This window comes from Scyliorhinus canicula, chromosome 17 (genome assembly GCF_902713615.1).
Source record: "Scyliorhinus canicula chromosome 17, sScyCan1.1, whole genome shotgun sequence".
Classification (NCBI taxonomy): Eukaryota; Metazoa; Chordata; class Chondrichthyes; order Carcharhiniformes; family Scyliorhinidae; genus Scyliorhinus; species Scyliorhinus canicula.
Genome location: NC_052162.1, coordinates 74,881,580 through 74,897,450, shown reverse-complemented (window position 1 = coordinate 74,897,450; position 15,871 = coordinate 74,881,580). Strand labels below are relative to the sequence as shown.

At 42.8% G+C, this 15,871-nt stretch overlaps 1 protein-coding gene across 1 annotated transcript in view; it reads right to left on the bottom strand.

Annotated features, from left to right (window-relative positions):
- Nucleotides 1-2,581: 2,581 nt before the first annotated feature.
- LOC119952295 (protocadherin-20-like) overlaps nt 2,582-15,871 on the bottom strand; it is a 38,935-nt gene continuing 25,645 nt past the window's right edge. Inside the window, exon 2 of the mRNA XM_038775929.1 lies at nt 2,582-5,261. Coding sequence (XP_038631857.1) covers nt 2,679-5,261 — 2,583 coding nt within the window. The 3' untranslated portion in view covers nt 2,582-2,678. The remainder of the gene's footprint in view (nt 5,262-15,871) is intronic.

Here is a 15,871-nt window from a genome sequence, read left to right as displayed (position 1 = left end):
GTTTATAAAGGATTCTCATCAATTCATGCACACAAGAACGAAAGCTTCCAATTAGAATGAGAGTGAATACCAAAGCTACAAGCATAAGCTCAACATGCAAGGAAACATGTTTTGACGTTGTGGGGGTGAATTTTACGGTGAGTTTGTATTGCTCATCCTTGAAAAGTTGATCTTGAGCCCACTGACTTTAAAAAGGCCTGTCCTGCAGCGATGATACTGGGGCGATGTTAACAAGGTGAGAGGAGGACTTGCACACCTCAGGGAAAGGAAGTCCCGCCCTCGGGAGTTGCCAGCCAATCTGATTAGCTAGCCATGGAGTAGTGTCAGCAGCAGAAGAATGCAGTAGATGCCACTGTTCGGACTACAAGGCAGTCCTGTGAAGAAGTCAAACCACCAACCCGGCTTAGGTAAGTCCGTGGTTTTGGCCGGGGTGTGATTGGGGACACGAGGGAAGGAACGATGGTGTTCAGGTTTTGGAGGCTAAAAAGGAGGAATGAAACAAAGTGGGGGGTGCTCCCCCAAAGGGCACAGGAGATCCCCCTCTCCCCCCAAGGAAGTGCCCCCTTTCCTTCTCACCTTTCACCCCGGGTTGTATAAGTAGCTCCGTTGCTCCACCTGCTCCATCTGCACATATTATTGTGGCAAAGGCAGAATAAGGCCCTTAACTGACTATTGGTCAGTTTTGGCTGTCAATAGGTCTAAGATTCAATCCACCCCCTGTTCCATAATATGGGAGACAACAGCTTGGGATGAGTGTGAAGCCAGTGGACGAGCTATCCATTTCATTATAGGCTCCCTCTGGGAGGGCTCTAAAGTGTCCCCTTTTTTTTGTTGCATTAATTTATAAAGCAGCTTCTTCCCTTCAGTACAGCATAATGGTAGGTGCAAGATTGCATTTTTTCCCCCACCCCCCCCACCCAGAATCCGATCCATTCAGCTGCATAGAGGTTCATGAGTATGCGTGTCCAGTCAGGATTCCCATTGCCCAGAGTCAAGCCACCAATACCCAGCTGCAATCCCAAAGGGGGTAGCGTGGGACTTTCTCTGTCACACTAAAGGATTCCTGAAAATCAACGGAGCTGCAGCTATATAGGTATCAATAGGGGTGTCTCAAGATCTACATGTAGACAGAGGCTGATACAGGTGAGGAAGTATGGACCTACATTTAGAAAACAGTCAATATAGGTCAGTGTGCAGAGATTTGTCTGTAGTAAGAAGCCGATAACGGTGTGTGTCGGATTTTATATACAGGGAGAGGTTGACATAAGTGAATGAGTAAGGGCCTTTAAAATGAACTGTGGCCACAGCTGCCAAGTAATCATTGTTCTGGCCATAGATGTCGCCCTCTGAAACCCTGGGGCAGGCTGTGGGGAGTAATTAAAGGAGGCCATGCTGGTCTGGCCTGCCAGCGTGAGGCCACATTCAGCCAGGCTTCGACCTCAGTGGGCCGATATTAATTTGCTCCAAAGTTGGGCACTTAATGATAACTAGTTATCTGCTGTTCTCAGGCGTCTCCAATGTTACCTCCATGTGGCCGATCAGATTTCAATTAGTAAAATAGAAATAGACAGACTTGAGGGGTTTTGGGTTCGGTGTTGATACTTTAACTTTCCACCTGCCTAAACCCACCCAGTGATGTCTTAAGATCACCCCGTAGGTCTCTACCAACTCTATTCCCTTGATTTCCTGACCTCAGATCCACTATAGTTAGGGTTGTCACCACCTCCTACGTGCTGACCTGAGAAAGTTGCAGTAATTAGGACAGAGAGAAGACTGAACTGACAATCTTAGCCCCGTACGTTTGCTGATGCTCGCAGACAGTGATTTGGAAAGGGGCAATGTGCAGCCATCCCTGTGGGAGGTGGAGGAAATTTTACCTTGTTTTGCCTTGTTTACCATCAATAACGTTTTGGACAGGGTTGCAGAAGATGGAACCCAGAATGATACTGGTCGGAATTCCCTGGTCTTTGCGATTCACTTTTCCCGTTGGCAGCACAGCCCTGGTGGTGGGTTTCACGGCAGCGTGGGGTGGTTATAATGCTAAAACCCATCGACAAGTGGTAGGGAGATAGATGCCCACCGCCAGCCAACTGTGTGCAGCCAAGAAACTCTGCGGGACGAGAGAATGCAGCCCACTGTCACCTCTAAATTTAGATTAAAATCTGAAACCTCAAATTTGACTATTTTCGATGTTGTGACCTAAGAACTAGACCACCTGAAACCACTTTTGCAGTGTAACATCAGACATCTAAACATAATCTAACAGAAGTCTTGAAAAATAAACTTTGTTTTGGTATGCTGGTATGATATCAAGAAAATAAATGAGCGCTGTGAGAAACTAGTTCACAATGAAACAAATTAGTTCCAGTATTTCAGCAAACCAAGTTAATAGTTGGTTCTTGTGCCTAATTCCTCTGTAACCTTTTATAAGTGAAACTATACAGATGAAAATATGTTGGCTGCCTCCATATGTTACTGTTTTGAGTCAGATTTCTCCCTGTAGTATTTTTCAACATTTGTGAAGATATTATTGGAACATAATTTGTTATAAATATATATACCTAAGAAAGATTTTTAAATGTTCTTGAAATGCAGTTTATTTTTAAGAAATCTACACAGCCATTGTTCATATGCTTTTTGCAGTCCCTTCTCTGCTTTCTTCAGCAAGTTTATTAGTTCTACAACTGTTCATCATTCCAGTCTTTTGTATAATAGTCAAGATTTATCTTTAATGGTATCTGGGCATCTATATACAGTTCTTTTCTTTTGCTTTTCTTTTTCATGCTTAGCAGAATACAAAGGGCAATGGTAAAGAAAATAGCAGAGACAATGATCATTGTGATCGCAATGGGAATGATTGGAGGTGAGCAGGGAATGTCTAATGTCTGTAATAATGGACATGGATTTGATTCAGTTTCTTCCTCTTCCGTGAAGAGAGTTTGTCTGTGCACCAGCTCTTCCAAGTAACTTTTATTACTCACAGTTTCATTGACAAACAAATTGACCATTACCGTGGAATGAAGTGGTTGTGGTTGCCCAAGGTCACTGACCTTTACCAGTAGTTGATGCAAACCATAGTCTTTGCGTAACAGTTTCTCCTGCAATGTAATATTTCCCGTTGCTGTATTGATTCCAAACACATGAGGGGCTGGGCCATTTCTCCCAACAATGCTATAAGTCATGACGGCATTAATACCAGCATCATGATCAATTGCATAAATCTCTGCCACTGCGGATCCTTGAGGTGTGTTAGGGGGCACCAGAAGCCATGAGATATTTGACTGAGGAAGTAACACTGTTGGAGGATTATCATTTATATCCAGAACAAACACAGTTATTTTTGCAGTTGCAGAGAGGGATGGTTTCCCGCCATCTACAGCCTCAACCCAGAAGATATGCATGGTATTTTTCTCTCTGTCTACTGAAGAATTGCAGCGTAAGGTTCCTCTTGTGTTGTCCATTAAGAAATTACTACTACCATTTAGGATAGACACAGTAACATTTCCATTAGACCCCGCATCTAAATCCGTTACATTGATAACTCCAATTTCACCACGTCTTGGGAAGTTTTCTGGAATAAAGAATGTATAGTCATTGGTGAGGAAGGAGGGCACATTATCATTCTGGTCCAAGACATTAATGGTTACAATGATATCTGTCTTTCTGGGAGGAACTCCCTGATCGGAAGCAGAAACAGTAAACCTGTAGAGTTTCTCTTTCTCTCTGTCCAGGGTAATGGACACGGTTACATTTCCTGTCGATCGTTCGATTGAAAAGATGGGTAAAGCATCAGGTCCCAGGTGATAGACCACTTCCCCATTCTGACCACCATCTGCATCTGTTGCAGACATTTTCAGCAAGAAAGCCCCAGGTGCATTGTTTTCTTCAATGAAAGCCTCAAAGGAGCTTTGGTTAAATTGTGGAGAATTGTCATTTTCATCAGTAACCATGACATGTAGTGTTAGATCACGAAGAGTATGAGGACCTCCTGCCTGAATGACAATTTCATACTGGTTTTCAAGTTCATGATCTAAAAGCTGCGATGTGAGAACCAAATGTTTATTTCTTGACCTTTCATAGGCTTTTAAATAGAAAGGCACGTCACCACTGATGTGGAGTGCCCCTTTTAGATAATGATCTGGGTCAGTTACCTCTAGTAGGGCAATCGGGGTGTTTTCAGGTGCCGTCTCCTTCAGGTAAATCACACCATCTGCCTGGTTAGCTATATAGCTGATCTCCAACTTTGGACTATATTTGCTGCTGTGAATGATGGACACTGTAATTTGAACCACAGTTGGTTTGCAGCCCAGACTATTAGCAATAATTGTGAGCTTATGTTCAGGGGATGTCTCTGGACTTCTATTTCCAGAAAATGTAATAAGCCCAGTGGTACTATCTAAGGTAAATAGCTTCTTGGATTCATCCTGCACACGATTTCCATAAGAATAAGTGATTTCAGCATTAGGGCCGAGGTCTGCATCTACAGCATGAAGCTGTGCCACCACACTGTTGGAGGACATATTTTCGGGGATTTGGACATCAAACTCGGATATATTAAATACAGGGCAGTTGTCGTCAACATCTTGAATATTGATCAGAAGTGTCGCTGTTCCAGATAAAGGTGGTAGGCCACCATCCACGGCCACGATTTTCATTTCATACAAATCCTTTGCCTCCCTATCCAGTGACTGCTGGACAACAATGAAAGGTGTTTCACCATCTTTCAAATGGAAAACATTCTGGCTGTTTTCAAGATAATAATTCTGAATGCCGTTCTTCCCAGCATCATTGTCGTTGGCAAAATAGTCAATTCCAAACGATTTGCCTACAGGTGCATCCTCTGGAATAGAAAGTTTAATCACTTGTTGGGTGAAAAATGGTGCATTATCGTTGACATCCAGGATGACGATCTTAACCTTCACCATTTTCAGATACTGATCAACGCATAGAATAATCACATTTACTTCCTGCGTACAAGGAGCACCGTGGAATTCAATTGGACATAGAGCTTCCCTGTCGATTCTCTGCTTAGTTGTGTACATCTCCCCACTCTCACTATTGAGGGTCACATAATCCATTTCTTTCATGAATCTGTAAGCCAGTGAATCACAATCAGTATCTGATAGCAAAGGTAAATCATTGGCTATACTCCCAATATAAACCCCTTCTTCTTCATTCTCTTGCACTTTATATTCCAGTTCTGTGGCCAGGTGGCTATGTATCTTGTGGCAGAGCATCATTAGAAGTATGTAGACCAGTTTCTGTGGAACAAAATATTTGTTATTTAATGTGGTGATACAGGTATTAATAAATGTTTCACTTGCGTCTGTCGCTATGGATTTCAAAGGCAAGCAAAATCATTATTCTCTAAGACAGCTTCTTTTTTTTGGTTGTGAATTTTATCCTGTTAAAAGAGGACATTAATCACTGGCCAGAATTCTACAGCCGTTGCGATTCACTGTTCCCGCAGGCAGCGCATTCCCTCTTACGGTTTCCAATGGAAAATCCAGTTGACAAGCGGCAGGAAGTTAGAATCCCACCGACAACAAACAGCGCACCACCGAGAAACAGTGGCTGGTGGACTGGAGAAGCTCGCCTACTATTATTGAAAATGACAGTATCAACATTCAACACTTTGAAATGTGATAGAGAATGATTTAATGGAGGATACGGTTTCCTCAGCAAGATTGTGCCTAAGCTGAGACCTTCAGCAAGATGTCTCACTGAAATTGTACAGAACCTTGGTAAGACTGCATCTGGAGTATTGTGGACAGTTGTGATCTCCTTATCCGCGGAAAGTTAAACTTGCCACCGAGGGAATGCAACAGAGGTTCACCAGACCCTGAGATTTATGAGGAGAGTTTGAGGAATCTGGGCCTGTATCTCAAAGAATCAGAGGTGACCTCCATCGAAACAGACAACTTCTCACAGAGCATGACAGGGTGGATGTTTGTAGGAAGTTTTGCCTGGCTCGTAAGTCTAGACCCCGGGACACAGTGTTAGAATAAGGGGGCGGGCTACTTAAGATTGAGATGAGGAAGATTTTCTTCACTTACAGGGTAGAGAATCTTTGAAATTCTCTATCCCAGAGGGCTGTAAAAGCTCAATCATTGAAAATGTTACAGACAGAAATTGATAGTTTTCTGGATACTAATGACATCAAAGGATATGGGGATAACATGGGAAGGTAGTGTTGAGGTAGACTATTGGCTAGGTTCTAATTAAATAGCGGAGCACGCTTGATGAGTTTAATGACCTACTCCTATTCCTATCTTATGTTCCTGTGTTCATGAGCATGTCCTCCTTTTAAAGCAATTCACACTGAAAATACAAAACGATTTCTATTGATCAGACGATGGTCCCACTGATATGAAGAAAATGCTTAACCGGATAGAACAAGCTCCATTTGAACCATAATAGGACTAGTGTCTGAGCGGAAAGAGTAAATAGGGAGGTGACGAATGCTTTCAGCCAGCACGACATGGCAAGGGGTCGAGAGGTAATGAGACGTTTAAATAGAAACAAATGGCATGGGATAGATTGTATCAAAAAGAGCATGATTGATCAGCAAAGAGATAAGTTATAGGATATGAGTGTAAAAAGATGGTTTAAAATGAGAGGAAATGCAATGATTAAGCAGTGATTTTCAAACTGGTGGTCGCGACCCATGGATGGATCGGCGGATGGTATAGCATGGGTTGCCAAAAGGACAACAAAATAAATTCCAAATATTGCCCGATTGTGATGACGGTTTTATCTCAAGGTAAATTCTCACTGCGTTACAGTGTATAACCAAGCGAAGCTGATGAAAAAGCCGATGCCGTGCACTTCATTGCCTCTCTGGGCCAGAGTATAGGTGCGCAGTTCACAGTCAGAGAGCTGTAAAATTCTCTTGGGGTTGTATATCCTGTTAGTGTGTTCACTGTCAGTATTATGTCTTGAGTTCGGTGTGGCACTAACAAACCCCGTGCATCTTTTATCATTCTCTCAGTTAAGATGAATTTACAGTCTCCTCCAGCCCTACATGCCCCTCTGTCCATTCCTTCCACTTCCAAATTGTCTCTCCACATTGGGGCTCTTGTCCTTCAAGGACACTTCTTTTTTTCATCACGTCCCCCGCCGCTATGCATCCCCTTTACCCAGGTACTTGACCCCAAACATCCGGTTCTGCTGCGTAGCTCCATGGACTCCATCAGCTGAATTGGTTCCTCTGCAGCAAGGACTTTTGCATCTACCTTTATTGGGGCTTGAATTGTTCACAAAAGATGGCATTAGCTGGCGACTAAATTACGCTTATGTATATAGGAGCCAGTAAAATGTTGCAGGTGTATGGAATGGAATGTGTCTGCACGTTTTGCATATTGGTCAGCTGAGCTGTGTCCAGCATTGTATTTTTTTTAGTATGCTTTCAGTCTGTTACACATTTACCTGGGAAAAGGTACCGACAGGCCACCAGTGACTTTCTGTCTGACCGTGTTTTTAGTTCAGCCATTAGGGCTCCTGTTTCTGAAGTTGAGGTTTTCAGTTTAATTTACTATCCGAGTTTGTGTTTGGTTTCGAACGCGTGAACTTGATGTTGTTAAAACTGTGCAATATTGAGCCTATTAATCTTTCTGGCGTTTGCTCACAATTTTCCAAATGCTGACAATGGGTGTGAAGAAATAAAATAATCAAATGATCCTGAGTTCCACCCTTTAGCAATGTGCCAGGGTGGAGCTGTTGTTTAACGTGAAACAGCAGCTCAATTTAAAAATATACATTCAATAATACAGAAGTGCCAATAATAAGTGTGACTTTTTAAAAGTACTTATGGAGAATCTTTTGTGAAGGTGGCATGGGTCGCGATAGTCGGCCATTCTGTAAATGTGGGTCGCTCGAAAAAAAGGTTGAAAAACACTGCAATTAAGAATGAATTAGTCTGCCCCTGCAGCATCATGCTTACAGTAAAAAAGGAGAACTAGGAGCAATAATACATTACAAGGAAACAGATAGATTTGGGATTACTAAGACACGATTAGAGAAAAATCAGGACTGCAAATTAAACATCACAGGATATAACATATTTACAAAGATGGAGAGGGAAAAAGGGATGTCGTGCTGCTGAATCTACTGAAGATCACATAATGAAAAGGGACACAGCTATCAGTGAGACAGAAATAGAATCCATGTAAACAGAAATAAGAGATAACAAAAACAATTCATCACAGTTATTGGAGTCATCTCACAGCACCTAATAAAGGAAGGGATCGGGAGGAAGAAATACTAAAGCAAATTAGGAAAATGAGTAGAAAACATAAGATAATAAAAATAATCATGGAGGATTTCAACTAACCTGACATTATTTTGCCATGACGTGGAGATGCCGGTGTTGGATTGAGCACAGTGAGAAGTTTTACAACACCGTGTTAAAGTCCAACAGGTTTGTTTTGAATCACTAGCTTTAGGAGCGCAGCTCCTTCCTCAGGTGGACTAAAAAAAAACTGATCAAATAATCCTGAGATTCACCTGAGGAAGGAGCTGCGCTCTGAAAGCTAGTGATTGGAAACAAATCAGTTAGACTTTAACCTGGTTTTGTAAGGCTTATTATTTGCCAGCAGAAGATCGGTAAAGGGTATAGGAAAATGGAGTTCCATTAAAGATTCCTTTCTAGCATCGTATGTAAGAAGCCCAACACCGGAGGATTTACTGCTGGGTTTGTGAATGTAGAGAGGAACACCTGGACAATAGTGACCATAATATAATACGGCCTTGGAGAATGATGGAAGCATGGCAAGGACCAGGGTAACAGATTGGAGAAAAGATGATTTTGAGGAACTAAGCATGGAACTTTGGAAAATAAAAATGGATCACCATATTGTTAAAACAATGATGTGGAACAGCAATGGGAAACATTTGGTGCTCAACCGAGACCAAGAAAAACATATTCTGCTAAAAATAACAACATCTAACAACACAAGTGAGGAAGAATAACGCCATGAGGGAAAAACTGAGGGGAGGAAAGGGGCAGATAATAAGCAGAATTTCTATTCACTGTTGGGGGGTGGGGTCGGTGGGTGGGGGTGGGGGGATGATTTGTAGAGCAAAGCTGGGCCAGCGCAGAATTCCTGACTGCCAACCTATATGCTGGTTTCCCAACTCCATACTGACTCTGGCACTTTTCCTGAAGGTGGGATGGTTACCTGCCAGCAATCAGTAGGTATCCAACTGATCCACTTAAAGGCCAATTGACACAAAATTAAAGGCTATGAATAAATGTAGTCATGGAAAAATAAAATAGAGGATCTTCCGGAGACTGAAGAGAATGCGGAGGTCGATACCAGAGGGACAAGTTCTGGTGAGTAGTATAAATGCATATAAAGAGGAACAAGATCATGAGGGAGAAGGGAATGAGGGCGATGCTGATGGACTTAGATGAGGAAGGAAGTGAGAAGGCTTGAGTGAAGCATAAACACTGGCAAGGACAGGGATTAGTTCTGTGCCGAATTTTCTATGTCATCCTGCGTAATTCATATCTCCTCAAACGAAATTTATCCAAAAGAAAAAACTGCCTCCATGCTGAGACGGAACATCTTGAATAGAGAAAGTAGCAAAGCCAATTATACTCAAGACAACTTCCTGCCAAATGCACTTAAAAATTGCCAGTTTGCATACTTTTCTCCTCCACTATTGATTCCTTTCCATTTATTTGGCACATACTAATGGCAATGACTGCAGAGGTAAAACTATTACCAACAACATCAATGTATATTTATATAGTGCCCAAGGTGCTTCATGGGAGCAGTATAAAAAATTATGACACCAAGCCACGTAAGGAGATATCAGGTCAGATGATCAAAAACGTGGTCAAAGAGGTGGCTTTAAGGAGTGTCTGGAGGAAAGCGTGACAGAGAGATGAAGTGGTTTAAGGAATGTGATTGCAGAACTTGGAACCTCAGCAACAGAAGGTGCAGCGGTGATGCAATTAAAATAGAAGTTCAAGAAGCCAGAATTAAATGATTCCGGGTATCTCACAGATTACAGAAGTATGGAGGCAATGAAGGGATCTGAAAATAAGGATAGGAATTTTAAAATCAGGAGCTAATGTATGCCAGCCAGCGAGGGGTGAAAAGCAAATAGGACTTGGAGTGAGTTACAGCACCAGTAAGCTACCTTATGTTGTTAAAGAATTATATAATAGGGTTGGGGGATTTACACTAATTTATGTAAACATTCAACACTGTAAATAGAACCATGGAACTCCTACAGTGCAGAAGGCCAGTCAGCCCACCAAGTCTGCATCGACACTCTGAAAGAGAACCCAAACTAGCTCCATTCTCTCACTCTATCCCCATAAGTCCACTAACCTGCACATTTCTGGACTCTCAGAGGCAATTTTAGCATGGTCAACTCACCTAACCTGCACATCTTTGGACTGTGGGAGAAGTGGAACACCTGGAGGAAACCCACACAGACTCGGGGAGAAAGTTCAAACTCAACACAGACAGTCACCCAAGACTGTAATTGAACCTAGGTCCCTGATACCATGAGGCACCAGTGCTAACCACTGGCACCGTGCCGCCCTGTCTCAGACTTGGCTGTACCTTAAATATGCAATATCAAAGAGAGAGCAAATGCCTCCCAAAAGAGTCAAAGAGAAACTGTAGAAAAAGAAATCACCTTGGACTGCTCCTGTTCTCTTTAAAATGATTGGAAGAATGTCTGATTTCTGGTCAGTTGTCCTTGCAGATAAAAGTTGCATGGCATGGAGAAAGTGAAAATAATCTTGGACAAGCCCCCAATTCCACATCCTTTGACATATTAAAACGAAGCACCAGGGTCCCAATGGTTAGATTTATGATGATCATGGTAGCTATATCATAAATGTATTAAAATTCTGCCCCTGGGTGTCTGAAGGGGCTTATTAAACACATACAATGGATTGGGAAGGTGGTGGATTGAGTGCTCAGCATCGTCTTTCTGCCATGCTATCTTGTCCAAGAGGGGAAAGATAGCAAATGCCCCTCCTGCCCAGAGTCCAAATGAATGTTTTAAGTGGGTCTAATTCTCCAGGGAGACTCTTCACCACATGGAAATGGACAACCTTCCAACAGAATCTGAGGGATGTCCCTAAACATTGGGCATGCTTTAATCCATAAAGAGGAGCCCTGACATCAATGGCTGCTCCTCTGGTAACGGTAATGCCCGCCCTCACTAATCAGACTCCACAGCCCTTGGGAGATAGACGCATTTGGTATTTGACTGCAACACAATGGGCACGATTCAGTGGCTTTGTTGTGCTTAAGCAAGAGTGCAATGAGGCCGGTCAATAGTGGGGGAGGCCAAATATCAGAACCACGCCGGGTACCAAACCATTCGCCATGCAACTGGCCTGCTCCAATAGGCGAAATCGGGATCCCACTGTAACATGGCGAGAAACTAATAATCACCACTTCAGCCCAATTTCCAAACAATTAATGGGAGCCACCCTATGTCCAATGGCCTCACGTGGCAAAATCGCCTCCCCAGCAAGAGATCTCGCGGGCGCTGATTAATACACCTTTTTAAAAACATGAACCTGATGAAAGGCCTGCTGCGAGGACCCGAGGAGGGGAGTAGCCATCTTTGCTCGCAGACACAGGGCGCTGGGGCGCTGGGCTTGCTGCCCCTGTGCTCAGAGGAGAGGAGAGGAGGGGGGGGGGGGGGGGGAGGGGGGGAGGAGTGTACGGGGGCGGAGGGGGGCAAGATACAGGTCCAGCTTCCATTGGGGTGGGCCACTATGGGGTTGGGGGTATCAGCTGGGGGAGTCTCTGCTGGGGAGCGGGGGGGGGTGGTAACTGCACTCAGGTCCTTCATGCCAACGTCTGGATTGTGTGTACCTGTTCCAGGGGCAACCCTAGCCCCTGCCTGTATGCCCCACTGACCACACGTAACTTTCACTGACCATGGAGGCCTCTGGCCGTGCTGCTGAAGGCTATAGCTAATCAGGAATGGGCAATCGTTGTTAAGTGACAACTTCACACATCCCAAATAAATTCCCATGGGTAGGCATGCCATGTAACATTGCCTAGTATCCCAATAAAACCGCGATGCTGCCCAAGCCCTAGCTGCCACTTACTTCCAGCTGGCACTGGCTGCCCTGTGGCTTACCGTCAGGGATCCCAGGGGCAACAGGACATCCCTCCTGACCTCGACTGCCCGTAGGAGTCTCCCCAGGTCTGCATCGCTTAGGACAGGCGAGAGTAAGTCAGTGGTGAGAGTGAGTGAGAGATTGTGGAATGGTTTAGGAGGCATGGGGCAGTGAATTTGGAGAAGCCTGACATGCTGGGTGTTGAGTGGAGAGGGAAGTTGGAATCAGTCACTTAAGGAAAGAAAATGAGGGGCCTAGGGTATTCAGTATTATCCAAATGTGGCTCCATCTCAGGAGGTTGGTTGGCAGAGTCTTTACAGGGATTTGGGTTCACCTACATTTCATTATTGGGTCTGAGAGTGATCTTGGACAATGTGTCATGGGAGTGTTGAGTTTGGTGCTGGCTTTGCAACATTTTAACATTCATGTTACCAGCAATTAATCTGAAACAATTATATATACTGCTCATAATCCATTGACGTTTTTGGAGCGATTCAGGAATAAAAATGCCATTCAGGAATAAAAATGGCAGGCTGTTTCGATGGAGTTTATTGTTACCGCCATTTCATTTAAGAATTATACATGTGGCAGGATGAGAAAATGCGATAGCCGATGCTTTGTCACGAATGTGATAAAGAGAAGCAGGTTCGATGGTGGAAGAAGAACTAAAATGGTCTGTATTATTATCAATGTTTGCAAGTTTTGTTTTTGTTTAATTAAATGTATATTTATTGCCAATTGTTCTTAATGGAAAAGTGAAAAGGTGAAAAATGAAACCATCTTTGAAGTTGATGGTTTATTTTTTTCTTGGGGGAGGTATCATGGGAGTGTCCCTTTAAGAAATGTTTTTGTCTTATCACATGGGTTCAGTGATCTCATTGTGCGGGTGGAGCTGGGCTGTGGCTCTGGGAGTTGGTTTTACTTTCGCTTTGAGTTTGAACTGGTTTTGTTCTGCACAGGTTGAAAGATGTTTTTTTTTCTCTATTTGCATTTTAAAAGCCACTGTTTCCAGACTGCTTGATGACTTGAAAAGAAATAACTGTTTTCTGGAAGAAATTCAAACCTGCTGTTTTGGAAAGGAAACAGGAGCATCCATACCAGGTCTTGAGTGCTGTGTGCTGGGCCACCCATCTGAAAAGGGTTTTCTGGTTTATGGGATCTTGTTATTAAATTGGAACAGCTAAAGGGGGAATTTATTAAGGGTTATACATAGAGTATTGTAGCTGTGTGGGGTATTTATGTTGCTGGTTGATAAAAATGCTTACCATGTGTGTTTATAAAAATGTTAGCTAAATTTGTAGCATAAACTTTGTTTTTGATTTAAAGTGCTTGAGGCCTCTGTTGAATAATACCTGAAAGGCAGGCCCTTGTGTTCATCATAACCAAAATCAATAAACAGTTGTAGGTCAGGTGAACTCTTTTCTAAACCCTGGCCCATAACAAATGTTATTTACATTGGACAGAAGGGAGGGCTAGCTGATTCTGTAAGTTCAGCCATGCCCCACAGGGTGCAACAATGGACACTATGATGAAAATCCAATAAAGAGTGGACAAAAACACACAGCATTGTTTCATCCAGAATAAAATAAATGATCCTAACTTCCCTACAGTCATCAAAACGTGCCAACCATGAGGCAGTAAATTCAAACAAATAATAATGATACACATGAATGAAGTGAAATCAATGCAATGTGAAATATTTACAATTAAGAATTAATTTTGGAAAACACCCGTGCCACCTTTGTAATCTAAAGCCTTGTGCAACTAAAAATGGAGTTGGACAGACCATGATGCAGAGCCTGTCTGTTTGACCAGGAGACTCTTTTATCGCCCACTTGTTAGCCGATGGTGGGCTTCACCACTGAAAAGCTTTCTCCACCGCAGAATGACACGTCTCCCGTGCACACTGCCAGCACTTCAAATTTTAATTGTAATCATGTGGGAAATGGGGAAAAAGCAAAGGAGGGCAAATGGTGCACACTTTGGCTTGTCCCATCAGGAATGGAATTCAATTGACAAAATCCCCTCCCTCTCCCTTTTGTAACAAACCTTTAACATTTAGTTTCAGAGGGTGTCGACTGGATGTTGTGCCATCTTGTTCTTAACTTGACCATTTTTAGAAAGGCTCAGGTTCAATGAGAGAGCAAAGTAATAATAATAATAATCTTTATTGTCACAAGTAGGCTTACATTAACACTGCAATGAAGTTACTGTGAAAAGTCCTCAGTTGCCATATTCCGGCGCCTGTCGGGTACACAGAGGGATGTTTGGCATATAACTAGTTCACCAATTTTGGATAATGTGTTATTGGTACAAGGACCAAAACAGCTTCACCTGCCTCCCACATTCTGGACTCTGCTTGCCCTGTCGACGGCTATACCCTAAGTTTTGTTTTTAATCCCTCGAGAAATATGCACAGTTGACACACCAGTTTCTGTGTCGAAGCAGCAGCTTTATTTACCATGCTTTTAAAATGTCTGCACTCTCATGCTTCCAGCTCCTAGCTTTCAGTTTAGTTTCAATTTGACCATAACCCAAGGTTAACTAATAGCACACAGCACACAGTGAAAAGTCAACTGACGCACACAATCAAATACCAAGCAATTACACAACTGAATGCAACACTCAGATCTGCATAAATAACTTTACATGAATCCGGCAAGGAATAATTAAAATATGTATTTTTTTAAATCCCGAAAGCACCTTTAATGATGCAGTATATTTTTGGAACAAAGAAGAATATGTTAATCTGACTAAACCCATGGGTTGATTAACAGCAGTACTGCAAGGGTTAAAATATCTGGACTGCAAATGCAATCATTCATTTTGGCGGATGTAATATCAATTAAAACAGTGACCGATTATGGTGTCTAAACTGATCAATCTCAAGTGTGCTGTGTTTGTCATGCCAGATATGTGTACATGGAAATTTTAATTTACATTGACTAAGATTTGTGTCCGTAGAAGCATTCCAGAAAATAGACATAATATTATCAATGTCTTTGAAACATTCTGCTTAGTATTTTATTTTTCAACAGCACAGTAATTCTATCATTTTTTACATATCGGGATCAACTAGGCTTCAAAAACATGATATGTGTCGTCACTGATACCTTTGGAGAAAAATTGTCCAGTTCTTAATGCTTTCAGTTTCTTATTGAACATAGGCAAGAGGCATCTAATTCAAGGAACAGTTTTAACATTTTATAGAACACATTCTAAAACTGGGTTGTCTCTTAAATTGTACATGTAAGCCTCTCCTTGTTTGAAAGCCTCCTCCAGGAGAAAATAATTTATGCGTAACCAATCAATCTCAAGTGGACAGCACGGTAGCATTGTGGATAGCACAATTGCTTCACAGCTCCAGGGTCCCAGGTTCGATTCCAGCTTGGGTCACTGTCTGTGCAGAGTCTGCACATCCTCCCCGTGTGTGCGTGGGTTTCCTCCGGGTGCTCCGGTTTCCTCCCACAGTCCAAAGCTGTGCAGGTTAGGTGGACTGGCCATGATAAATTACCCTTAGTGTCCAAAATTGCCCTTAGTGTTGGGTGGGGTTACTGGGTTGTGGGGGTAGGGTGGAGGTGTTGACCTTGGGTAGGGTGCTCTTTCCAAGAGCCGGTGCAGACTCGATGGGCCGAATGGCCTCCTTCTGCACTGTAAATTCTATGCTAATATGCTGGGACTGATCTTCCTCTGCTTGATGCTCTGTGAATTCTTGCTCAAGTGTGTCAGACAGAGCAATATAGATTGGAGACTTGCCCCACTGGA